At 49.2% G+C, this 23879-nt stretch overlaps 4 protein-coding genes and 1 long non-coding RNA gene across 6 annotated transcripts; 1 reads left to right on the top strand and 4 right to left on the bottom strand.

Annotated features, from left to right (window-relative positions):
- Positions 1-17078: 17078 nt before the first annotated feature.
- LOC108159614 lies at positions 17079-18202 on the bottom strand. Its single transcript, XM_017293068.2, has 2 exons — positions 17761-18202; positions 17079-17701 (listed from the first exon to the last, which is right to left on the bottom strand). Exons 1-2 carry the CDS (start codon positions 18093-18095, stop codon positions 17368-17370), a joined length of 669 nt encoding a protein of 222 aa, XP_017148557.1. The 5' UTR covers positions 18096-18202; the 3' UTR covers positions 17079-17367.
- Positions 18203-18312: 110 nt separating this feature from the next.
- Positions 18313-19662, top strand: LOC117188209. Of its 2 annotated transcripts, none has more exons than XR_004472512.1 (2): positions 18313-19232; positions 19455-19662. It is a non-coding gene; the product is annotated as an uncharacterized LOC117188209 (long non-coding RNA). The 2 variants fall into 2 exon arrangements; XR_004472511.1 differs by having other exon boundaries at positions 19324-19662.
- Positions 19663-19771: 109 nt separating this feature from the next.
- LOC108159617 (accessory gland protein Acp53Ea) lies at positions 19772-20353 on the bottom strand. The gene is made up of 2 exons (XM_017293072.2): positions 20242-20353; positions 19772-20170 (listed from the first exon to the last, which is right to left on the bottom strand). Exons 1-2 carry the CDS (start codon positions 20281-20283, stop codon positions 19850-19852), a joined length of 363 nt encoding a protein of 120 aa, XP_017148561.1. The 5' UTR covers positions 20284-20353; the 3' UTR covers positions 19772-19849.
- Positions 20354-20558: 205 nt separating this feature from the next.
- Positions 20559-21262, bottom strand: LOC117188208. The gene is made up of 2 exons (XM_033391701.1): positions 21153-21262; positions 20559-21087 (listed from the first exon to the last, which is right to left on the bottom strand). The coding sequence occupies exons 1-2, from the start codon at positions 21192-21194 to the stop codon at positions 20731-20733; spliced, it is 399 nt and encodes a 132-aa protein (XP_033247592.1). The 5' UTR covers positions 21195-21262; the 3' UTR covers positions 20559-20730.
- A 382-nt stretch (positions 21263-21644) lies between these two features.
- On the bottom strand, positions 21645-22239 carry LOC108159557 (accessory gland protein Acp53Ea-like). The gene is made up of 2 exons (XM_017292985.2): positions 22129-22239; positions 21645-22056 (listed from the first exon to the last, which is right to left on the bottom strand). The coding sequence occupies exons 1-2, from the start codon at positions 22168-22170 to the stop codon at positions 21736-21738; spliced, it is 363 nt and encodes a 120-aa protein (XP_017148474.1). The 5' UTR covers positions 22171-22239; the 3' UTR covers positions 21645-21735.
- Between the last annotated feature and the right edge of the window lie 1640 nt (positions 22240-23879).

The raw sequence follows: 23879 nt of genomic DNA, 5'->3' as shown, positions 1-23879 counted from the left end.
CTTTGGACATTTAATTAACGATCGCGATTGCAATCAATGCAGGGCTCCTCTCCAGCCACTCCAGCCTCTCCTCCATCCCATCCCCAGCACAGCCCATCCCATCCCATCCCATCCCATCCCAGAGATTGGTGAATGAGCCGGCGATGGCTCTTCTTCGTGGCTGCTCTTCTGGCTCCGTTCCGTTGCGGTGGCCTCCTGGTTAGCCGAAGCTAAGCTGACAAATACTGTAATTAATTTTAATTGCAGCGATTGGCGCTCGCTTTCCGTCTCATTAAAGATTTAACTCTGGGCCAATGCTAGATTTTCGTATTATGATAAACCCGCGGGGGGATCTTCAATTCAAGGTATGCCTCCGCGGCATGCCCCCCATCCAGAGCTGCGTCTGTGTCTGCGTCTGCCTCTGCCTCTGCCTCTGCCTCTGCCTCTGCCTCTGAGCACAGACCTAGCCATTCCGCTTGCCATTCCTGGTACGTGTTTTTGCCCCTAATTGCAGAAAATGTCGCGTGGCAAAGATTTTCTCGCCTTTCCATCAAAAGCGAACACGACCAGAAGGGGGCGGGCCAAGAAAACAACAAAACAAAAACAAGATATAATCGAAACAATATTTCGACTATGGGATAACCGATTGTTGGCTTTATGTATATTTCTGGATAAAACAGGAGAATACTGATAAATAAAGGTTTTCTGATATTTCTGGATACAACAGGGGGAAAAACAGGAATTCTAAGGGAGATTTATGTATCACTGTATTTGCAGACAATACGAAGCCCACTGAATGGGAAATCTATATGTTTATCTACATATATCTACAAACTATAATTGTTGCTCTGTCTTTTATATCCACCTCTCAAATGATTTACGACCCAAAAATCTGTTCATTCTAGTCTAGTGAATTACCCAAGTTACATCCTGCCACACAACCACGGCATACCTTCTCAATGCACGACTTTCGGGGGTATCATAAGTCGCAATGTATTTTTCATATATTTTTGCATACACTTGCACTTTGGCTGTGCGCAAATGGTCTGTGGCAAAGTGCAAAACGGGAATAAAAATGTTCAGTCATGCTGCCGTGGAGGGGCGCCCCCATTAGAGGCTCAAGTGGAATAATCATATAAAAAATACTCTTTCGCTTGCAGTTCATTGAATGAGCACCAATCCAATTAGACGTGGACCCCTCCTCTAGGGACGCACACTCCTCTAGGGAGTGCAACAGAATTGTTGCATACTTTGCAGCGTTTTGGTAGCCCGAAAAAATGCTCTTTGAGCCGATTTCCATGGCACACAACTTTGGACTCTTTGCTTCATTCTACGAGTGTGCATCTGTGTGTGTGTGTGTGTGTTTTTTTTTTTTTTTTCCATGGATACGCCACGGCGGGTGAGAATCTCTAAGAGACGCGACCGGCCCGTACCAGTCAACGAACTGGACTACCCCTTCGGGGCTTCCCAGCTAAACTCACCACCACGCACAGCTGCACACCTCATTCCCCGCGGGATCACCGCAAAGTATTACTTCGCGGGGATGGGTTGCCTACGTTAGGCACTCTCCTCTACGCGTCGCTCCCTTTCGCATCTTCTCAGATCGCTCTGGATGGCTATTAGGGTGTTGCTAACGCGCTGCCAGTTCTCGTCGGACTCCGTCATGAACGCCATTAGCTCCTCTGGTCGTGGGAAATACTCTGCACTTGAGCGGTACCTCGTGCAGTGGTAGATCACATGCTCCGGATCCTCGCTCTCATTCGAACACTCAGGACACTCGGGAGTATCCTCGTGTTTGAACCTATGTAGATACTTCCTGTATCCTCCGTGACCCGTCAGGAATTGGGTGAGGTGGTAGTTCATCTCTCCGCTTCTCCGCCCTATCCATGACTCAATGTCCGGGATTAGTCTATGGGTCCACCGTCCATTTGTGGCCGTGTCCCATCTTGCCTGCCATTTTTCTATCGACGCCCGCCTTTCCGACGCACGGATGGTCTCTAGCGATGCATTAGTTCGCATCCCTGCGCGCGCTTCATATACATGCGTCATCTCGAGCGCTAGTATATCCACCGGTATCATGGCCGCGAGGACCAGGGCTGCGTTATCCGACACCGTCCTATATCCAGACACTACTCGAAGAGCGCAGAGCCGATATGGCACTGACATCTTTCTTCTTAGACTCATGTTGCCGGATAGGGTTGAAGACCACACCGGCGCAGCGTACAGTAGGATCGAGGCCACTACTCTCGCCAGGAGTATGCGACGACCTGCCTTGGGTCCACCAATATTGGGGAGCATCCTTGCGAGTGCTGCCTGCATCCGGGAGGCTTTTTGACTCACGTACTCGATGTGGGCCCGGTAGTTCAATCGGTTATCCAGCATCACGCCTAGGTACCGGATTGACTCCTGCGACTTAATAGTCGCATTACCCACGCGAAACGTCGCGTACTCCACCTTCTTCCGACTCGTGATGAGTACAGCCTCCGTTTTGTGGCCAGCCAGGTCCAATCCCGCGTTTTCCATCCAGTTGGATACGATCCGGATTGCCTCGTTGGCCGTCGCCTCGACATCTCGGAGCTCTTTGGCTACCACGACCAGGGCGAGATCGTCAGCGAAACCGACAAGCGTGCATCCCTGCGGGAGCTGGAGTCTCAGGACGTCGTCGTACATTATGTTCCACAGTAGAGGTCCTAAGACTGATCCCTGTGGAACTCCGGCTGTCACCCTGTAGAGCTTTGGTCCCTCCTCCGTCTCGTACCTCAGTACCCTACCCGACAGGTAGCTGGCTATTATCCGAAGCAGGTAGGTGGGAACTCCAATTCTCCCGAGCGCCTCGTTTATCCGAGACCAGTTCGCTGAGTTAAACGCGTTACGGATATCCAGGGTCACCACCGCGCAGTACTCCTTTGTGCCAAATCTCCATCTTATTCCCTCGATCGCTCTGGATGCAATGTCGGTGACTGCCTTGATGGCGTCGACCGTTGATTTGGCCTTCCGGAATCCGTACTGGGACTCCGATAAGGCCTCCTTCTCCTGGATCACAACTTGCAGTCGGTTGTAGACGATTCTCTCCAGGGTTTTGCCGACCGTATCCAGCAAACATATTGGGCGGTATCCTGATGGTTCCTCCGGGGACTTATTTCCTTTGGGTAGAAGTATTAGCCGCTGCACTTTCCACTGCTCTGGAAACACTCCTTCCCGCAGGCATTTGTTGAACGTGTCAACAAATACTTCTGGTCTGGCGGTTGCTCCAAGCTTCAATGCCTTGTTTGGGATACCGTCCGGTCCTGGTGCCTTTTTATCCCCAATTCTCCTGGTAGCCGCTATCACCTCCTCAACAGAAATCTGTTGCCACAGCTCGGAGTCTTGGCTCGAGACGCTTTCCTCCCTATACGGGTGCTGTGGGAATAGGGCCTCCACGATGCTACGAAGCAGGATCGGGCAGGTCACTTCCGGTGTTGACTGGCTCCTTATCCTCTTGGTGACGACCTTATATGCCGTCCCCCAAGGGTTGACGTCCGCCTCCTCGCATATCTGCCTGAAGCAGGCTGACTTGCTCTTCTTTATGGCACGTTTAAGGGCTCTTTTCGCTGATCGGAGTTCCTCTCCCCTGGTTTCGAACTCAGGCCGACCTCGCGCTCTCTGGTAGCACCGTCTTGCTCGTAGGCAGGCTTTCCTTAGCTGGTTAACCTCCGCATTCCACCAGTAGCAGGGCGCTCCTCTTTTGCAAGGCTTCCTTCTTGGCATTGCCACATCACATACCTCCTCCATGAGCTTCGCCAGTTTCTGAGCCAGGCCCTCTGCCGTTTCTCGCGCAGGGCTCCAGCTGGCGTTGCGCAGATATTCCGTGAAGGTTTCCACATCCAGGTGGTCGCCCTTCCATTTAGGTCCGGTAATTTTGGCTAGCTGTCTTTTCGTTGCTGCTCCGCATTCGAAGTGGATCGCCTGGTGGTCGCTGAACGTAAACTCCTCGCTTACTCTCCACGTAGCTCCCCTATGGAGTGAGACGCTCATGAAGGTTAGGTCGATAATGGACCCTCGGCCCGCCTTGAAGTAGGTTAGCTTCCTGCCATCGTTTGCGAGTATTACGTCCAAGGACGCAAATTCCTCGAGCAGACACGTGCCTCTGGCGTTGGTTTCCTTACTGCCCCACTCTACGGACCACGCATTAAAGTCTCCCGCTATTACTACGGGGGCTCTTCCGCGCGCGTCTTCCGCTATATGCGCTAGCATACTTTGGAAGCGCGCTAGGTCCCAGCTCGGCGGGGCATAGCAGCTATAGAAGGTTACCTCTCTAAGCCTCGCTCTAACAAATCCTTCGTTGGCTGCGCATATCTCCTGGGGTTGGATTTGTACGGCCCAGATGGCCGCCTTGCCGCAACTGCTGCTGGTCCAACCGCTTCCTGGTATCGCCCTGAATGGCTCGCAGATGAGCACGACTTCGGTCTTCCTCTCCCTGACTGCTTGTCTCAGGAGAGACTGAGCAGCTTCGCAATGGTTTAAGTTCAGCTGAGTACACCTCATGCTGATCTTTTAGTCAGGGCGTTCCTAAACTGGGGGCATCTACCGCTGCCGGCCACGTGCTTCCAGTCTGCGCTCGTTCCCTTGCAGAGCATGCACTGTGGTTCCAGGCTACAGTCCTTTGCCAGGTGGTTCTCCTTTCCACATCTTCTACACAGCTTGGACCTATCTACTTTGCTACTGCACTGTCGTGCCATATGCCCAAACTCAAGACATCTGAAGCATTTGGTGACGCTGATTCGCTCACGCAGTCTGCATCTTACCCAGCCTACTTTTAGGACTCCTATTTTCAGAGCCTTTTGAGCGCTCTCCGCTGGCAGCCTGATTGTGGCCGTCTGGGTTCCGCCGTATGCCTTTCTCAGCTGGATGTCATCCGCAGACAGCTCCGCCAATTCCACCTGGCTTCTCAGAGCCTCGCATATATCCTCCGTGGTGGTTATTTCGTCCAGGTCCTTGCACTCTACGGTCACCCGGTGCGACAGGCTACGGACTTCTGCGTGCTCCTTCAGCGTATTGGCTACCAGGCTTTTAAACATCTCCGTCTCCTCTCCCGACTTGTTGAGCTGTAGAAGTAGCTCTCCTTTTTGGGTCCTCCTGATCCTGGCGACCGCATCACCGAGTCCACGCAGGGTTTCGTCCGTCCTAACCTTGCGCAGTATCTCTGCATAGGTCTTTTCACCTTTGGTGGCAATGACGATGGCGTCTGGTCGCGTCTTGTCCGCGAGCGCTCCAATCGGCTTTTGCGGCCTCTTCCTTCTGCGCCGGTTGGTCACCGTCAGAAATGGGGTCTCCTCCGGCTCCTTTCTCTCCCTTTCAGCGTGGGCGTTCTTTTCAACTGCTACTCCTGGTGTGGTCTGGACCTCGACCGCTGCCTTGGTCCTCTTTGTCCGGGGTGTTGGTGCACCTGCAGCCTGTTTCCTCTTAGGCTCCGGGAGAGGTCTGAAAATCGGTGACGTCTGAGAGGACTGGTGGGTCCTGATCACCGCCTTAGCTCCTTCGTCGTGCAGCTGGATAGCAACCAGCTCATACAGCACCCTTATGCTCTCGATCGAGTCCCGCATGGGTTGGTGTATGGATCGCCTCTTGCCATCCTCGAGCATCTCCACTAGCTGCGTGATCTCTCGTCCTAGATCGCGCAGCGCTGTGCTGCCCTGAGCTTTTTGGTGCTGCTCCGGGCCAGGGAGGGCCGGCAGCGGGGCGTCGGTCCGCTCACCAGTTGGCGTTCTCGCCATTTTTTTGCTTTTATTGAAGCCTTCTGAGTCGTTCGTCGTTATGGGTGTAATACTTTTGCTCATTTTGTTGGGTCCCAACTCGTAAGCCGTTGTCCTTGTCTGTTGTACAGTCGCGTTATGATCCCATGGTTGTCTATGCAAGCAGGGAGGCCATGCGAGGGTTGACTCCCGCCCTTATGGGGTCGGGAGTTCAGAGCCGGATCCGCGCTAGTCAGGAGTGACTCAACTGAGCCTGTACGTCCAATTTAATGGCTACGGAACAAGAAGCGTGCTTAGAGATTTGCCAATTTTTCACGGGACGGGGGCAGAAGCAGCATTAACCTAGCAGCCATTTCGGCGGGGTTTCATTCCGCGTACTAAAGTGCTAGAATGCTGGCTTCCGTCAGCCCTGGGGTCATCAATCCAAAAAAAGGGGGGGCCAGTTCCTATCCTAAGACTTTACTGGTCTCCGTCTTAGTCGCCTTCTCGTATTAGCTAGGTGTTTCACAAGTGTGTTAGACCTATCCGGGGGATACCTGGCTTGTGCCGGCGGTTACGAGTTGCTTTAGTGCTCTTTAGAGGGAGCAGAACATCCCCGTGTCTTCTTAGTCGCCTCATACGACAAGCTGTGACATGCTGTGGTGGTATTCTACTGCCCGCTCACCACACGGGTGTGTGTGTGTGTGTGTGTGTGTGTGTGTGTGTGTGTGTGAAGGGTGTTCAAGCCCTGGCACACTCACAGCAATACGCACAGTTTTCTGGCAGTTTGTGCCGCATTGCTGATTATTGATTTTGCAACCAATTAAAATGCAGGCAAAAACAACTTGCCACAAGACAAAGTTTGTCCTTTCGGGGGGATTAAAGCATCTCCGAGTGTGTGGGCCCTAATTTGCATTAAGTACTTTGCCACAGCTCAAAGGGAGAGTAAAGGAATTAACAAATTGATACCAGTTCAAAGGTCGCAGCGGAGGAATGGTTTTGTATCTTTACAATCAAATCAATTGCAGATGTCAGCTAGGGTCAGTGAATCCTTGGGGAGGCGTCAGAACATCAAGGAAATGTCCTTCAACTAACCAAAAATATCATATATTTTAATGATTAAACACAGGCTTTCGCCCTGTAAAATCCTTCCCCCCCCCCCCCCCGCCCAACAAAGAGTATTCTTCCGCTTGGTCAATCATCCCCTGAACACCCCCATGGTAACCGTTATCCGATTCACGTCCAATTAAGCGCAGCTTAATTAAGCCCCAACGTTCGGGCATTTTGTATTTATTTAAAACATAATATATTCGCCGTGGAAATATGGCCAGACAGGACGGGCAATTAATCAATATAATATCAATATGATTGCCGATATTATCGGGCCCTGCCGCAGACGACGGGAATTAACATAAACTGTCACTGCCATAAAAAGTGTCGGAAAAATGGAAAAACTTCCACACACACACACACACACACAATTAAGATGCCATAAACACATGATATGCGGGCGGGCAGGGCAGGGCAGGACGGGGCAGGGCAGAAGTGTTGCATGCGGGGGCTAGTCGTGGCACGGATAGAGGTAGGTGCCGCAGCCAGGAGGGATCGTAAAAAATGCTGCCTGCCTGCCTGTGTGCCAGCCAAAAAGTTTCAAAGTGCAATTTGAAAAACAGTAAATATGTCGCGGGGCAGCAACGGGAGGAGACGAGGCACTGGGGAGGCGAGGCACGTAGCTGCCGCAAAAGTCACGGAAGTATTTTCGCATACGAGTCCTGGCCCCCAGGATCTACATATCCGTGCGGGTACATGCATGGATGGGGATGTGGCAATGACATGACTTGGCTTGGCAGCAATTTCTATTCCGAACCCGCACCCCGCACCCCGTTCCCGTACCGCTCCCACTTCCCCTCTCACTGCCGCAAAACTCTGACAAATGGCCAAAAGGAACGACGGAGTGGGGGTATTCGGTGGTGCTGGCAGGAGGCGTGGCTGTACAGGTGTTTGCGGTAATCGGGGATGACGGCAAGGAGATGTACGGTGTACGGTGTACGGATGTACGGTACATTCGCCCCAAAGTTGCAGCTGAGAATGACGAAAATTTATGATATTCTACGACTCCGACTCCGTCGCCGACTCCGAAGGTCTGTGCTCTTTATTGAATCGCAGCGAAGGCGGGGCTGATGGTACGATTTGTAACGAAACGAAATTGAAATACCTTCCCGGGGGGGATGAGAGTGCGGCAGAGAGGTTGTGGTGTGGTGGAGTTCAGGTCAAGTAGAAGAAGGTTAAAGCTAAAGTCAGTCGAAAATTGGATTCGATTGAAGTGCCCAGCCGCAAGAGCACCCCTCCTTAAAGCCAAATCCCTTTGAAGTCCAAAGTCCAAGGGCTGCTTTCACCGCGTGGCACATTTTTTCACCTCCGATGCTCAGTCAATTGAGTTGTTTGCCGGCTCTCAAAAGCCTCACGCGGCAGCAACGGCTTATGAAGCCCCACACTGATACACCCCAAAGCCACACACACACACACACACACACATACACCCACAGAGAGACACACAAGCAAGGTGGAAGCAAGGCTGCATTGTTGTTGTTCTGCTGCAATGTCCTTGCCATGCCACCGCAATCATAATTAGTATCCTGTGAAGACATGTGTGCGTGATGCATGTTGGACTCCTGTTGCCGCAACACACACAGACACACACACACACACACACACACACACACACGTGTGGCTACACGGGACAGGTGGCTTTGTTAGCCAGTGATATATTGGCATTTAAGCCAGGCCGAGAGTGTAGACTGTAGAGAGCCCACTGCCGCTGGCATATCCTGGGCTTTAAGGGACACTGAATGAATAATGCCAACCAATTTGCCTAGACGACAGGCGACGAGCGACGGGTCCTGCAGCCCGGCCAAGGACTTCATTAAACTGCAAAAATAGAATTACCAAAAGGGCTGTGTGGAGGGAGGGGGGCTGAAGAACCTAATGGCAGCTTACTTAGACCCCAATTAAAACAAAACCCAACGGCAGCACAACGGACAGCGGACAGTGGACGGGGGACACTCCAAGAGAAAGCAAAACCAAACTGAAGAAAAAGACAAACAGCAACAACAGTCATCCACTCCTGCAGGATGGAATGGAATGGAATGGAATGGAATGGGATGAGATGAGAGCGGTGCTTCTCTGTTAGTCCGGTACTCCAGTACTCCGGTACTCCGGTGATGACCATAAAACACCTTGGCTAATTTCCGCAAATTGTTACAGCTGACGAGTGAGAATGAATGGCCCCAAAACGAGTGAGAAAATGATTAAGGAGAGCAAAATTAATGGAGGAGCCAACGAAGAAGAGCAGATAGGATAACCAGGCTAATGCTTCCACCTGAGCGAAGACCTTAAAGCCCCTGTAGACGAGTGAGTCCCGTGTCTAGTGCTCCAATTCGGGAAACATTCAATGGCAGAGTATATGGCAGACGATCTGGAAGGCCTGCCACTACTCATGCAACGGGAAGCGTTTATTAAGAAGGACGCAGCAACTGCAGCAAGCAGTTGTCGTTGTGGCCGTTTGCGGCACGTACGCTGCTGTACAGCTGTCTCCGGAATCCTTTCCTCTCGGCCTGGGACTTTTCCCAATTAACAGCAGCTGCATCGCCACAAACAGCTCTGCCGGAACACTCTCGCTCTGGGAAATGCATTTAAAAGTGGCAAAGACTTTCGGTCGTCTCTTCGATAACCTCCCACGGCTATGGTGTTATCCGCTTTAAGCCGTCCCCCAAACGGGGGAATCCCCTGCCTGCAGGGAGGCACAGGGAGGGGACTCTCTGTCGCCATAAATTTGCAGCGCCAAAGTGATAATGAAAGTGTTTCCTTCCGCTTTGGCCAAACAATGTGCCAAGAAAAGGAGACACGAGGCGAGAGGAAACCCCCGGAGGACGCCACACAGAGGGAGAAAAGAAGAAAGGATATACGAATGGTTCGATACCCTAAAGGGTTCTCTTTTCGATAAGGTTCTCTTCATTAAATGTTTTCCTGCAATAGAGAGTCCCTTGAAAGCATGGTACTACTGTACGAATACCCTCGAAACATACGCCATAGGGAGCTTCCTGTATTTTGGAATGCCACAGTGTTTCTCGTTGGAGTTGCTTCCACGAATACAGTGCGTGTAGATAGTATACCCTCTCTTATCCTTTGCTGCACTGTTTGAAGTTACCTTGGCTTTTCCTTCCCCTTCTTCAGAGTCCTCCTCCTGCTCCTCCTGCTCCTCCTGCTCCCCTGTTGCCATCCATTCATCTTTCAGCTTGGCGCACTCCGCTGCGCTCCGTCGCCTCCTGGCTTTTCACTTGGCTTGTTTATTGTTTTCCGCTCAGCGAGAAATTCAATTTCGGTGGCAAGCACAAACACACAAACAAAAACAAAAACAAGAAGCACGAATCCTGGAATCGAGGAGTCCAGGCATCGAGGGAGGCAGGTAAACACACGGCCAGGCCAAGCAAATGAAACGCAGCTCCGATTGCTTCAATTGCATTTGGCTTTCGCTGCAAATCCACGCTCTGGATTTATGTATGCCGCAGGGGGTTGCAGAAGGGGGGGGGGGGGGGTTGGCTCCACCATCAGAAGACACGTTTAATTGTGCGCTTAAACCGAGACTCTGGACAGACTCTTGTTCGAAAACAATTAAAGCGGACTGGACTCCTTCTCCTTGGTTTCCGTCGCCGACGTCGTCGTCCAAGGCTTAGGTCCAGCGGAAGAAAAACAATCGCGAGGAAATTTCTCCTTCTTCCTTTTCCCTTCGCCTGAAGCTCCTCCTTCGCCATTTGCTTCGCCGGCCAAAAGTTGCAAGTCCAAAATGACCGACTGTCCTCGGGGAACTGTTGAAGCGTGGCCAAAGGAGCAGCAGGAGCGCAGCAGGCGAGGATGGATCCCCGAGGATGCACCGAAGCACTTTACACAAAATGGCTTCCAGCCAGTTTTAAGTTTGGTCTGCTTGCCCCGGCACTCGCCCCCACACCACTGCAGTGCCACACCTCCAAAAAAACGAAAAAAAAAAAAAAACCGGGCAGCAGCCAAAATGTTGCTTTGCCTGCAGTCGTGACCCTCTGTACACCCTGTAATTTTAAGGGCGTATATCTTCTTTTCAGACCTTTTCAGACTATATGCTATATGTAGGTTCTTTTCTCACACCGAGATTCATTCTTCGGCAAGTGCCGCCAGCACAAGACGCACAACCGACAAAGAGAGAGCAGGCCAGAGAATGCAAAAACAAAATACATGCAGTTCAAAAAAAGGGACTCCAAGCCGGAAAGGTTTCATAAAAGCCATGTATAAGGAAAGGATCCACCAATCTTGAAAATTGCATACAGATCATATCTAATGGGCCTACATCCAGTGGAAAAAGGGATGTCATTCAGCAATGGAGATCTGGCAGTCGACTCCTTTTCATATTTGTTCGTGTTTTCGGGGAGGTCCAGACCGTAAACGGGGGAAAGGAAAAGGAAAAGGAGAGCGGGGACCGGCCATAAAATGAGGGAACTATGACAAAAGATTGCAGTGGCAAAAGTTTGGAACAACGTTAATTAATTTTGCGTGCGTTGAAGCCTGAACTCTGGCGTCGAAGCCTTCAAGGGTCAATTGGTAGCCCATGAACCCCACACCTTACGCTGCATTAATGAAGTGCACAAAGACGGAGAACCCCCCGTGGTTCCTAGATCGAGAACTACGTTTGAATACGCATAAAAATAGAACTTACTTTTCAGTATCCTTGGGAAGTCCTTCTTGGCTATTGGCTAGTCCACCTAAAAGGATAACAGACCTTAGAGTATTAATGCGTTTATGTGTTGGACGGACCTGGAGGGTTCTGGTACTTCTTAAACTATTGTTTATGCCTTAAATAAGATCCAGAGCCAATCCACATGTGTAGAACGAATTGGCTTCTCCTCCCACTCCCACAACACATATCAAGAGCTCGGGGATGCTCGACAAAGTTTCCCTTCGATAACCGCACTGCAAACATGCGATGCAATCAAAGTTGCACCCACAAGATGTCCTTCGGTTCACTCTATGTTATAAATAATGCTTCAGATAAGTTGCTGTTCAGCTGCTCTTCGGTTTACTTTTGGCGCACACCCAGGCCCAGATACTTAACGAGCTGCTGTTGCACAGATACATTGCGGGGCGACGTACGGAAGCGCCAGGCAGCCTGATCTGTGTTCCCCCATTGATGTTGTCGGATGGACGCACCCGCGAACAGATGCTAATGGCTAATGGAAATGGCCCCGGAGCGAGGTATATCCGGGGATTGGCCCAAGGTGGCGGGATTCAGAAGCCTCCTGGTCAGGCCCAAGACTATCTCCGACTCGGCACGGCGTGCGGTGCGGACTGTAAGCGACATGGAGGCCACGGATTTCGAGTATCCGGCCACGAGTCTGTTGCACATCAATCAACGACTGGAGGTCCCCTGATGGAGAGTCTGTTGAAGAACCGCGATCTCAGTAAGGTCACCCAGATGATATCGATTAGTGCCGGGGCCTTTGAAGGCCACTGGAAAATACCCTTTCCCCGGGAGAAGAGGGGAGCATCCCTCATCATGCCTCACGGGGCTCTTGGGCATCGGAAAGCAGCAGCTGCCCAAAGAGCAGTTCTCCTGCGCTGTAGAGCTCGTGCCCCACAGACTCAATGATCCCCGATCGGCGCAGCGAGGCGGCAAGCTTCTGTAGACTCTCGACTGCCACGAAACTTCGACTTTCGAGCATGATGTCCTTCGACCCTGTCCTTCCCTGTTCGGGTTACTATTAATTTCCGACTCCTGTTGCAGAGACTCTCAGAGTCTCAGTCTGCAATGGACTCTGGACTTTGGAATGTGTAATTAAGCTGCCTCGAATTTCCCTCCGCCTCTGCAGCCACCCCACCCGACGACTGCTATGCTAATGACCAGAGCGAGATGCTCTCTGGGGCTGGTACGAATTCCTGACAGCGATAAAATTGTTTCCCCTAACCACCCCCCGCCATCAGTTGATGGCATGTTTAGTCAGCGGCTTATGCGGCGTATGCGCAATGTTATCTCAAGTTCCTGTTGACCAGAATACGAGGAGTGTCAAGGGGTCTCTCGTCTGCATGAATTGATTGACACGGGAAGCGACAACAACAGCGGCAACAGCCACACAAAATGTGACTGCAAAACAACTTTATTTGCGAGAAGTGGCATTCATGAAATATTCATGCAGGCAAAAAATCAGAACAAAACAGAACAGAACAGAACCCATGCCACTGCCCCTGCCCCTGGCCCTGCCCCTGCCCCTGGCCCTGGCCTAGGACTGTCAGGCGATGGAGGAGACAGAACTCCTACAGAACTGTCAGGCTGCCTGAGAGGCTATAGAATTTATTGTGGCTCCAGGCAGAGAGGAGTGGATGGAAATTGAAGGCTGCTTCAGGCTGCTGCAAGTGTTGCAGCTTTTTATTGTCGATGGAAAGGACTTGTGTCTATCGAAGGCGTCTAATCGATGTTTAGGTTCGATTTTATTCACCCAAGCTCACTTTAATCGCTGCTTATCGATAGATCCCATGTTTCGATAACGGTCCACGAAACTTTTAATCGGTTTTTTATTTAAAAAACCCACTTTTCAATATGTATTTACGATGGAAAACTTTCCTTTATATTCAGTTTCCCTTTTTCTTGGAAAAATTGAATTTTTCCACACTCAAATGTTATTGTTTGAAAATTCCTTTATCTATATAAATTGTTCCGGATGTTTTTTGTGTACCTTGAACCTTTTTCCATCGCCTTATCCCATTTCAATCTCCTCTGGCCTCTTCTGTGCACGACCGCCTGCTTCCTACGGACAAACCATTTATTTGGTCAGCTTGGAATTGACCCACATTTGACACAGCTTAAGTTTCTCCATGCCCATATACGTACATGCGATGTTTGTCCACGCTGATAGTCCAGGCTGCCACCAGAGCCCCCTCCCGCACCTCACCTCACCACCCTGATGGAGATCCAGGAGAAGCTCAGGCAGAGGCAAACTTTAAAAGCGTCCAAGCCAAGCCAGTGGCATCGATGTCGTCTGGCACTATACAAACTATAAATTGGCTTAAGCCCCCAGACAGCCAGCCGGCGACCAGTTTTCGAGTGTGTTCCCATTCTCGGTTCCTTCCACAACGAGGACAAGTAGGAGGAGGATGGATGCGGAGGGAGGATAGGACAACAGTGGTGGCTGGCAATGGTGTACAACGTTTGACACTTTTGAACTTTGATGTACGGCATTCAATCTGTGATTCGGGTCGGGTCGGGTGGGGTCGGGGGCACTCTATCGACTGGCTGGCTGGCTGGTTGGCTGGCTGGCTGGCGGAAAAGTTTCTTTGTGGCTTGTCATGTTTTCCATTTGATTTGCAATGATTTTTGCTAATTTTCCATGGCATTCACTTTGACAACATTGCGGCTGTGTCAGTATCTGCCTCTTCTGCTGCCAAGATTCCCACGAAAGATGTGCGACTTGCTCATCGTCATCGCCATCGCCATCGTCATTGACTTTTACCCGATACCGATGCGAACCTGTTTTCCCATTTCCATTCCCATTTCGCTTCTTTGGCCAGGCTCTTCGGCTGCATAGATTACGAGTGGAAATTTTGTAAGTGCCCCCAAGCCAAAGTTATTATTATGATTAGGATGAAATGAGTTTTTTCCGATGAAAACTTTTTCGCTGGAGATTTTCATTTCGCGCGGCGGAAAGCGAAACATGGAAACTTTTACTTGCAGTGAAAATCATGGGCATGACCAATCAAGTCAATAGTTCCATAGTACATAAAAGAACCGCCGCCCACAGTACTTGACGGCTCCATTCGGAGCTCGGTTCTGATTGAGACGAATCGGGGGAAAAATCAAGGACCACTAGGTACTAGGACTTCTGTTCATGCATTAATCATAAACTCAACTCAAACCCGGAAACTCAAAACGGAAATTCGCATCCGTCTTCATCATCATTAGGGGCATAAGGGGCCGACATACAGGCGGCTTCCCGCAGCATTCTTTCTCCTCCTTTGGCTCCTTCCTTTGGAAATTAAAAATTCATCTGGGGAATTTTCCTTTTCGTCCCTTTTTTCAGTTGTACAGTTGTACATTCCTTTTAAATGAATATTAATTGCGATTCCGATTGCGTTTGCCTTCGCTCCACGGGCGACCATTGAAATTGGGCCTCCATTTTTCCTCAGACTGCTATGCAAAGCGGCATTCAACGCGGCTGGGCCAGGAACTCCATTAAGCCGTAAACTAGGCATCGACAGCCGCCGCTTTTGATTCAATTAAGCGCAGCGGGAGCCCGAATAAAGTGCCCGGATTCGCTTAAATAGAAGACTCTTCACTCAGGCAGAGCGAGTACACTGAGAGACAAGCAAGCCAAGTAGGTTGAAGCGGGATAGAGCTCAAGAAAACGATAAGCATGAGCACGTAAGAGAGGGATGCAGCTAGGCTACGGACACCCACACTCAAATCTCACTCAGTCAGCAATGAGCACTTTTGCGGTAAACATAACATTGAGGTTAAAAACGAATTTAAAATTAGAAAATCCTACAACAAAAATTAATTAAGAAGCATGTTAGCAATTTTCTTGAGTGCAGGCTCATAATGCTGTTCCTGGATTTGAGTTGATTGAGTGCCCTGATGTCTACACCGCAGAGAAAACTAGGTCTCTGAATAATGAAAATTAAATTATATGCTTAATAAAACATCTCCGGAAAGTTCCAGCCCGCCCACACCCGCAGGAGCTAAACGAGTACAGATTTGCTCAATTTTCATTTGCCCGGGCACAATATTCCCTTGTACTTTTGCTTACATTTTCAATTAGCCATTGATTGGTGCTGCTGTGCGTGGGGGGGGAGAGGATAGAATTTGTCTTCACGGTCGAATGCAATACCAAAGTACTACGCATACTCCAACTTAAATTTACTTATTTGTTGGCCGGCTCTGCAACGTGGCCAATGGAAAGATCACATTCTGTGTTTATTAACTCTTACCTGGGCACTATTGCACGGAAGGCGGCAATCCAAGATGGCCGGCACGCCAGCGGCCTCTCAAAAATATTCCTTTGCAAGGCAGCGAAAAGTGTACAATACATATGTAATCTTCTATGTAATTAGATTTTTATATTAATCACTTTAGAACTCAATCAATCAAGGAGCTACACATCAGTAATTGCATTGCAATGTGATTGAAATTTGGCAAAATTTGGAACAAAACAATAATCACAGCGTCTGAACTTATTTCAATCTTTCCCTAACGCGTCCTCAACAACTGATCAAGACCAGTGTTGGAGAATTAGCATGTCCTTCGACTTGCGATACATATTATCGATATTCAATAACAAAGAATTTAAACAATATTCTGAGGAAAATAGTTGCTTTAATAGCTATAATCATCACTAAGCTCAGGAAAACCAGCAGAATCAATGTCTCTCACTGACTCTGAATAATATTCATTACCATTGTTGTCGCCGTTGAAATCACCATTTGGGTCACCATTGTAATCACCATCGCCAATAGCATTACCATCGCCAAAATTGTTACCATCGCCAATTTCAAGGTTATATGACGGCATCTGACGCACAAAATTATTTTTAGCTTTCTTTGGCTCGGGTGGTAATCCCGCCTCTGAGAGCATGGGCGGCTCGACTTTCTTCCTACGTTTTCCGTCATGAGCGTCCCCCGGGTCCGCATCATCGTCGCCGACTTGGCACACCTCCACCTTCCAGCACGCGCCATTATTCCTCACGATGAATGCCTCCTCGCAGCCACAGCCGCTTTGACAGCGATGGAAGCACTCGAGGCCGCGGCAGCTGCCGTAGCAGTAATGGTAACAGTCGAAGTAGGTAGTGCCATGACAGGGAACAGCCGGATGCGCGCTCGCCAGCTTTATCGAGAGCAAGCAGAGGGCCACAAGGATGAAAGACTTCATTGCGGCAGCAGCGAAAAGCGACAATAACTGAATGGAAAGCCCATTCCAGAGCGTGACTCTCGGCCGCTGCCAATTGGAAATGCAATTCGAAACCGATACGTATCAAATCGATTGGATTCTGCCCTTAATTGCTATCCACTAACGTAACAGATTACTTGTAAACAAATCCATGTATATTCATCACTAATTGAATCATCTTTCATTGATCTCGCCAATGAAGACCATCCATAATAGTGGGATTAGGAATTAGAAGAACTGTCGTATGAACCTGAATCCGAATACTGGTGTCAATCCATCACACGTCAAAGATTGGTGCCCAGCTAGATCGAGTGCAAGCAGAAGGCCGCGAGGACGCAACACTTGATTGCGGCTCAGAGAGAAGCGACAATAACTGAATCGAATGCCGCCATTCCAGAGCGTGGCAATTTAAAATGCCATCTAAGAGCGTACGTATCGAATCGATTGGGCTTGTGGCCTTTATTTTCTATGCACTTAAGTAACAGCTTGATCCTCGACAGGACGTCGACAATGTTCCTTTGCGGACACTCTTTGAAGTCCGGGATTAAGCCCTTGCGCGGCACTCCAGCTGCTCTCGGGAAGATGCAGCTGGCTGCCACGCTGAGGTAGACAACGTGTGAGTGATGAATCCTGTGTATCCCAAAGCACTGCAGCGGATACAGCGCTGCCTGCGTATTGAAATTTCACATTTTAGCCAGCTCATTGTAGGTCGCCGCACATCTAGTCCCTTGGTGGCGGGCCACGTGGTCGGAGGACACTCTCGAGCAGATTCGGACCGGGCTGGTTCTTGGGCCGGGGCGTCGGCGTCAGCGAGCGGGTGTGCGGTGGGGCGTCCTCCTTCTTGTGGACGGCAGAGGTGGCCGCACGGCGCAGGCGAATCTTCTCCTCCATTTTGCTGGGCACCATGAAGCAGTTGGACTCCTTGTAGACCGGCTTGCGGCGATCGTTCCAGGGGAAGGTCCACTGAATGGGCGTAAAGTCGCGCCTCCATGGCTTCCTGGGCTTGAACCAGCAGTCGCAGGTCCAGTCCTCTTCGCCGGGAGCATCGTCATCGCTGAAAGAGGTACACGGTTACCTACCAAAGGAGGAAACGCTTGCGGATCGGATACTTACCCACGCACATATACGCGAACGTACCGCGAGGACTTTCGGAAGAGCTCGAGGGCCTCGTTAAAGGTCAAATCCAGCGCGGGGACGTCGTTGATCTGAGTGATTTCATCACCGACGCGCATTCCGCCGCGCTTGGCCAGGCCCGTTGGCGACACATTGATGATGGTCAGCGGCTCGAACTGGTCGTAGCCGCCCGACACCTCCATGCCCCACATGGCGTCGTAGAAGCTCATGATGCGGCAATCCGTCTCCAAAGTGTACGTCATCTGGAGCTCGTACTCGACATTCTCGAACGCCTCCGAATCGTACTTGGGCACCTTAATCTTTGAGTCGAACATTCTGATCTCAACAATGGGTGATCTCGCCCTGGCAATGGAAACTACTCGTACAACTAAAGCTGCTGCAAGTTGCAAGTGGACGTGGCACTGTCTCGCCCAGCGTCTAAGTTGTCTGGCGTTGGTGGTGTGTATCGGTCGCTTTTATAGCCGCTAATTGGGTGATTTGGCAGCCTCTAACGTGATCTCCTGAAGGCCAATGTCATTGTTGTTTAATCGTCTTGCCAAGTGCAGTGGGAACCATGTACGGAAGAAAACCTCCGATGAGTGTACTCCCCGATCAAAGGTTCCTCTTCTTTCGGTTTGATTGATGAAATTGCCTGCTTTTATATGTGGTTCCCACTGTGCCTTGAGGGGAAATCAATTCAATTGATTTGCATTTAATTGTTGTCTATTTTTAGTGGCGTTGCTGTGATTTTGGCTGACGGAAACAACGGCGGCTAACCCCAAAAGCAGTCCGAAGAGGAAGAACCCGTGGCCGCATTTGGCCATTGAAAGTGGAGCCGCTGCGAGAGCCAAGGGAAACGAAAGCCAACCAAGTCCAAGTCCAGTTCCAGTTCTTCTCCACTCTGCTAAGCAGCTTCAGCAAGTGCTAACAACCTGTCCGTCCAATGCTGCCGCTTCGCGTCCAAGCGATTTGATTTCACTGACCTCAATTACAGCCGCCGCTGGCCAACAATGCAACTGCGATGGACTGCAGAGCTGCAGACCTGCAGCTTCTGCCTCCGCTCGCCTGCCGACTATTGAATTATTCATTTGCTCAGACCAAAATCCAACAAAAGAAGAAGGAAGACCAGCGACAAAAGTCCATAAAATGCTCTTGTGGCCAGCGACGAGGGAGAGCAGCATCGGAATGGCAAATGGCAAACGGCAAACAGTGACAACTCGCCTAATTACAACGAATCTTTGGCTCTGCAAAGTAAATTTGTCCACTCAAAGAGTGCTTGAACCAACACAAAACCCTGGCCCCGAGAGTGCCTGGTACTGGGGCTTATGCAACGACACTCTGCAGTCTCCAGCCGGGGATTTTCACAGCGAGCGTGCCGAGCTTTTGTTTCCATGGAATTTCTAAGCAACAATAGAAAGGATTTGGAGCGGAGTGAGCGAAGCGACCATGGAATTGAAGCAATTACTTAGCAGGTGCCAGACAACATTTGGGATTACGAATGGATTGTCTCATACTATCTCCATATGGGTCACTCTTCCGACTAACATTGTGTTCACGTTCTAGGCTTTATCGGACATTCAACAGTCACGAAATGGTTTGCAATTTAATATATAAACCAGCGACAATGTTCGGTGAACTCAGAATCAATCAGCATGAAGCTTCCTCGACTGTTTCGTGAGTATTTAAAATTTCAGTGCTCTGCGGCGCCCTGCTGATGATGATGATGCCACTCTCCTGGGGCATAGATCCAGGATTTCTGGAGTATATAAAAAAACGTGTGACAACCTAAAATATCCCTTAAGTGTATCATATTGAATGGACTACCAGCAGAAGCCTTTCTTAATCGATTCTTAAGTTTTGTTTTGATGTAAAATATACCGAATGGCCTGATTCTTAGCGCAAGTTTCTAGTGTTCCTTGCAGTTTCACATAATTTGACATTCTGCGAAGGATTCCGTTTGATAATCCAATTTTTTGTGGCTTGCTTTGAGGAATTAAACACTTGTGACGATGATATTCAGTTTGCTGAGCCTCGCAAACTCCGGGTATGCTCTGAATTTTTATTGAAAATGTATAATTTATTGTAGACCTTAGTCCTCAAAGCAGTTCAGGGAGTCTAACTTTCGTTCCTGGGGCTTCAGCAAAGTGACAGCCGCCGAGAACATCTGGATAAGGCAATCGGGCTTATGGTAGATCGCCTTCTTGGCAAATTGGTGCACGATTCGAATGTACTTGAGGAAGCTATTGCCCTTTTCCAACTGGGGTTGATAGTCAATGCACAAAACCAGGATCTTTAATGCAGGTATGGTGTTTTCGATCAGCAAGGACACCCCGTCGTTAATCACCTCAAAGCACTGCAGGTACTTGTCAAAATCTTTTGAAAATGCCTGGACCTGACTCTTGTGGCACAGCTAAATGACGAATGGGATCGGTATGGATCGGCTCGAAGCAAGTAGGGCTAGTAAGATGATAATATACTCACAGCCAATAAGCTCAGCAACAAGGTGACCTTGATCAAATGCATTTGGGCTTTCTCTGTCTTCGTAGGTGTGTGAGGCTTGACGGCTCCAGTCCCAACGTTTGAGCCATCAGAAGAATGTGCCCTATTTATAGGCCACAGGATAATCCCATTCGCCATGCTCGCGGCCATCACAAATGATCAATTTCACGCTCTGGGAGCGCATTTCTGCAGGCTTAGCCATTATCCGTAACGAATTCTACGCGAGCATAGCGAACTTTGTCCGACCTTGAATCTAAAACCTTTTCTGATTGAGTTTTTTGCGAGCTCTCTTGAAACGCTTCGGTTGAAAAATTTAATCAATTAGCTTGCTTAGGAAACAAGAGTGGTTATTCGTACTATTAGAACATTTTTGAGATCTGATTGATATTTTTGCATGCAAATGCTTTCGATATATTGCAATTTGCGATATATTTATACATATACATATATGTCCACATGTGTATATCCTTTCTACAAGATATAGTCCTTCTCCTGCAGGCATTCCAATTCCTCGATTTGTTCGGAATATGGTTTGATCAGTTCCGTTGCCTGGGTCACCAAGAGCTTGATGCACTTTGGATTATTTAAGACCAGCTTCTTAAAGAACAGATAAATGTTCTTTAGGTACCATATCGATGATTTTGGCTTGCCATCTTTCGGTGGAAGCGCCGTATAGAAGGAGCATATCTGCATCTCGTAGACCGCTGGAATGACGTTGGTGACGACCTTGGCCACCGCCTCGACGCCTACTTGGGCGCACTTGCTCAGCTTGCTCCATTGGGAGTTAATTATGGCCTGTGCATCGGTTTGCTTCGGGGCCAGGCAAATCTGTGGGTCGTGACAGTCGTTACTGGTTAAGATTACTATAAGGAAATCGAGCTGAAGGTACTCACAGCCAAGAAACTCAGCAGTAAAATCGACCTAAGCACGTTCATTGTGATCGGACCCAGCTATGGAGTGTCTGATCAATCATCTGTTCTATTTATAGAGCTTGAGAAAACTGTATTCGTCATGCTTCTGGCCATGGCTAAAGGATCTCTTCGCACCTTAATGCTTAATGCGGTAAAAGCCTCCCATATCACATTGAAACCCATTCATAATAATTATATAATAGCCTTATCCGGGGATAAACGATGGGTTCTGCTTTTGATCTCCCCAGAGGTGACAGGAATGTCAAATCTCTCCGAATATTGATGTATGTATTTATGTTATTGTAAGTATAAAGGCAATGATAATGATAGTAAAGTAGTAATGTTCAAATGTTTTACGTTTAGGAACCAAGGATTTTCTTATAAAAACGACAGATATTCGAATCATAATATATATGATTTCTAGGATCCGCAAGTTATTGGTTTGCCATATCCCTAAATTAAATCAGAAACATTTTGTCAGTTTTGGCTTGCTTCAATTAGAACAGGCGGCAGGCTCTCGGAATGCTCTGCATTTTATTTCAATATTGAAAAACGTATTGAATATTTAGGAGTCCAAGCAGTGCATGCTATCAATCCTCTCAACGTATGGCTCGAGGGTGTTGACAACTCCCTTGAGAGGGTCAAGCAGACAGCTCTGTTTGTCGTAAACAGATAGCTTCAGGAACGTGTAGATGTTTTTGAGAAGTCTGAGTTGGCTAAATTCGGGGTCGCGGAGAGGCTCGAAGTCGATGCACTGATATAATACACGCATCGCGGGGATGGTGCGTCGCAGTATTTGCGCCGAAGCTCTGGCGCCAATATGGGTGCACTCCAGCCATTTTTCCCAGTCTATGGACCCTGACTCCTCCCCGGCCTCAGACAAGACCTAATATAGATGGGGGATTGCTCAAAGATTAGAGAGAAAGATCCACTGATGGACTTCCCGTGCTCTACTTACAACCAACGCGCTCAGCAATAGCGCGGCTTTAAGCAGATTCATTTTCGGGCTTTCTCTGTCTTGATGCTTTCGGCTAAACGGCTCCAGACTCAACGTTGCAGCCAGCCACAGATCGTGCCCTATTTATAGGCCACAGGATAATTCAATTTGCAGTGCTCGCTGCCTTCTGTAAAAATAAATTTCACGCCTCCAATGAGTCACGTTTGCGGCGATTTAGATTTGCTTTTTTCCTTTTAAAATGCAACGTTTTTTATTCTGAATTTCTCAACATAGAGGTGGCTTCACAAACAAATAGGAACATTGCAAGGAGTTCATCTTCTCCAAGTGAGGACCCACGACGCTCGATAGCGTCATGTAGGCATTCATCAGGCAGGGCAGACGCTCGCCCATCAACATTTTATGGACGAACTGGTAGATGATCACCAGCAGCTGCACCCTATTCACTCTGGCAGTGCTGATCTTGGGCAAATAGCCCACGCACTGCAGCAGATCTTTCATCATGGGCATGATCTGGATGGCGAGGCTCGCCGTCAGCTCCAGGCCCGCTTCAACGCAATTCCCTACCTTGATCAGGTTGATCTTCTGCCCTGCGGTTGGTCTGAACTGAAACAGCTAAGAGACGATCCGTCTCTGCTTAATCACATACATATAACAGTATGAATCCCGTAGTCACAACACTTACAAGCAGACAGCCGAGGAGCAGTGAAACCTTCACTCTTTGCATGCCGAGGGTAGTATGAGAGAACTGTGCGGCATTGTCATGGTTTGAGCTGCTTTTATATGATCCTAAGTACTTTTTATATGCTTCACAGTTTCACCAATGTACACGTAACACGTTGCGAGATACAGGCTGCTCTTTCATTTGTTGTTTATAAATCTTTGGGTATACAGGACGGCGCCACACCCAGGTACATGCATCTATAGGTCTTCAGTCGCACGAAATGCTGTCCCAAGATTTTTTTTATCGAGGTGGCCAAATCGAGAAGGCACGAGGGATTCTGGACGAGCTCTCCCAGGAACTTGGAGGCCACATCCTTGAATGTTCTGGTATCGAGTGCTGCCAAATTTTCCGAAGTCTTGAAGCTGATGCACTCGAACATGGTCTTCACTATGGGCATAGCCTTGCTGGTGAGGTCTGAAGTTGCCTCGAGGAAGATCTGGGAGCAGACGCCAATCTGCTTGAGGCTGTACGACTGGGCATTCGCCAATATCTACAAAAGAAGTCGAGGACTTAAACAGCTCACTATAGAAGTATTTATTACCCAGAAACAGCTCAGGATTAATGCGGCTTTTAAGCACTGCATGCTGGAAATTCATTTAAAGAACTGTCTGACTTTTTTTAACTCTACGGAGTATATGAGACATGCATGAAAACCCATTTTATATGCTGCCATAACAGTCCGCTTCAGCCCGCTAAGGGCAGGCAGCTTTGCGGAACACCAATGTAACTGCACTGATAGCTGGAATACCTGCTCCAATGGGGCTCTAGAATCTGGGCCACCGCATCGGTCATGTTCCACAGGCAGTCGGTGGCCATGGCCACGTGTTGCAGGAAGCTGAATCCCGTTATCATGAGCATCGGTACGTCCATGCTCTCCAGATCAACGCTGTTCGTGAAGTTGGTACACTTTACCAGGTCTTTGATGAGGGGCATGCCACGGTTCGCAATGGCGGAGGCTGCTTCCAGGAAAATCCTCCAGCATATGCCTATTACGCCCAGGTTGTACTCCTGACCCCCCAGAATGGGTACC

Source organism: Drosophila miranda, chromosome 3, assembly GCF_003369915.1.
Source record: "Drosophila miranda strain MSH22 chromosome 3, D.miranda_PacBio2.1, whole genome shotgun sequence".
NCBI classification, from domain to species: domain Eukaryota; kingdom Metazoa; phylum Arthropoda; class Insecta; order Diptera; family Drosophilidae; genus Drosophila; species Drosophila miranda.
This window is presented reverse-complemented; position numbering and strand designations above follow the sequence as displayed.

Coding starts and splice junctions, on each gene's coding strand:
- LOC108159557 (XM_017292985.2), bottom strand. CDS start 22,170: ATGAATCTGCTTAAAGCCGCGCTATTGCTGAGCGCGTTGGTT. Junction 22,057..22,128: donor TATTGCTGAGCGCGTTGGTT/GTAAGTAGAGCA, acceptor CATCTATATTAG/GTCTTGTCTGAGGCCGGGGA.
- LOC108159614 (XM_017293068.2), bottom strand. CDS start 18,095: ATGTTCGACTCAAAGATTAAGGTGCCCAAGTACGATTCGGAGGCGTTC. Junction 17,702..17,760: donor GTTCGCGTATATGTGCGTGG/GTAAGTATCCGA, acceptor TACCTCTTTCAG/CGATGACGATGCTCCCGGCG.
- LOC108159617 (XM_017293072.2), bottom strand. CDS start 20,283: ATGCATTTGATCAAGGTCACCTTGTTGCTGAGCTTATTGGCT. Junction 20,171..20,241: donor TGTTGCTGAGCTTATTGGCT/GTGAGTATATTA, acceptor TTCGTCATTTAG/CTGTGCCACAAGAGTCAGGT.
- LOC117188208 (XM_033391701.1), bottom strand. CDS start 21,194: ATGAACGTGCTTAGGTCGATTTTACTGCTGAGTTTCTTGGCT. Junction 21,088..21,152: donor TACTGCTGAGTTTCTTGGCT/GTGAGTACCTTC, acceptor CACGACCCACAG/ATTTGCCTGGCCCCGAAGCA.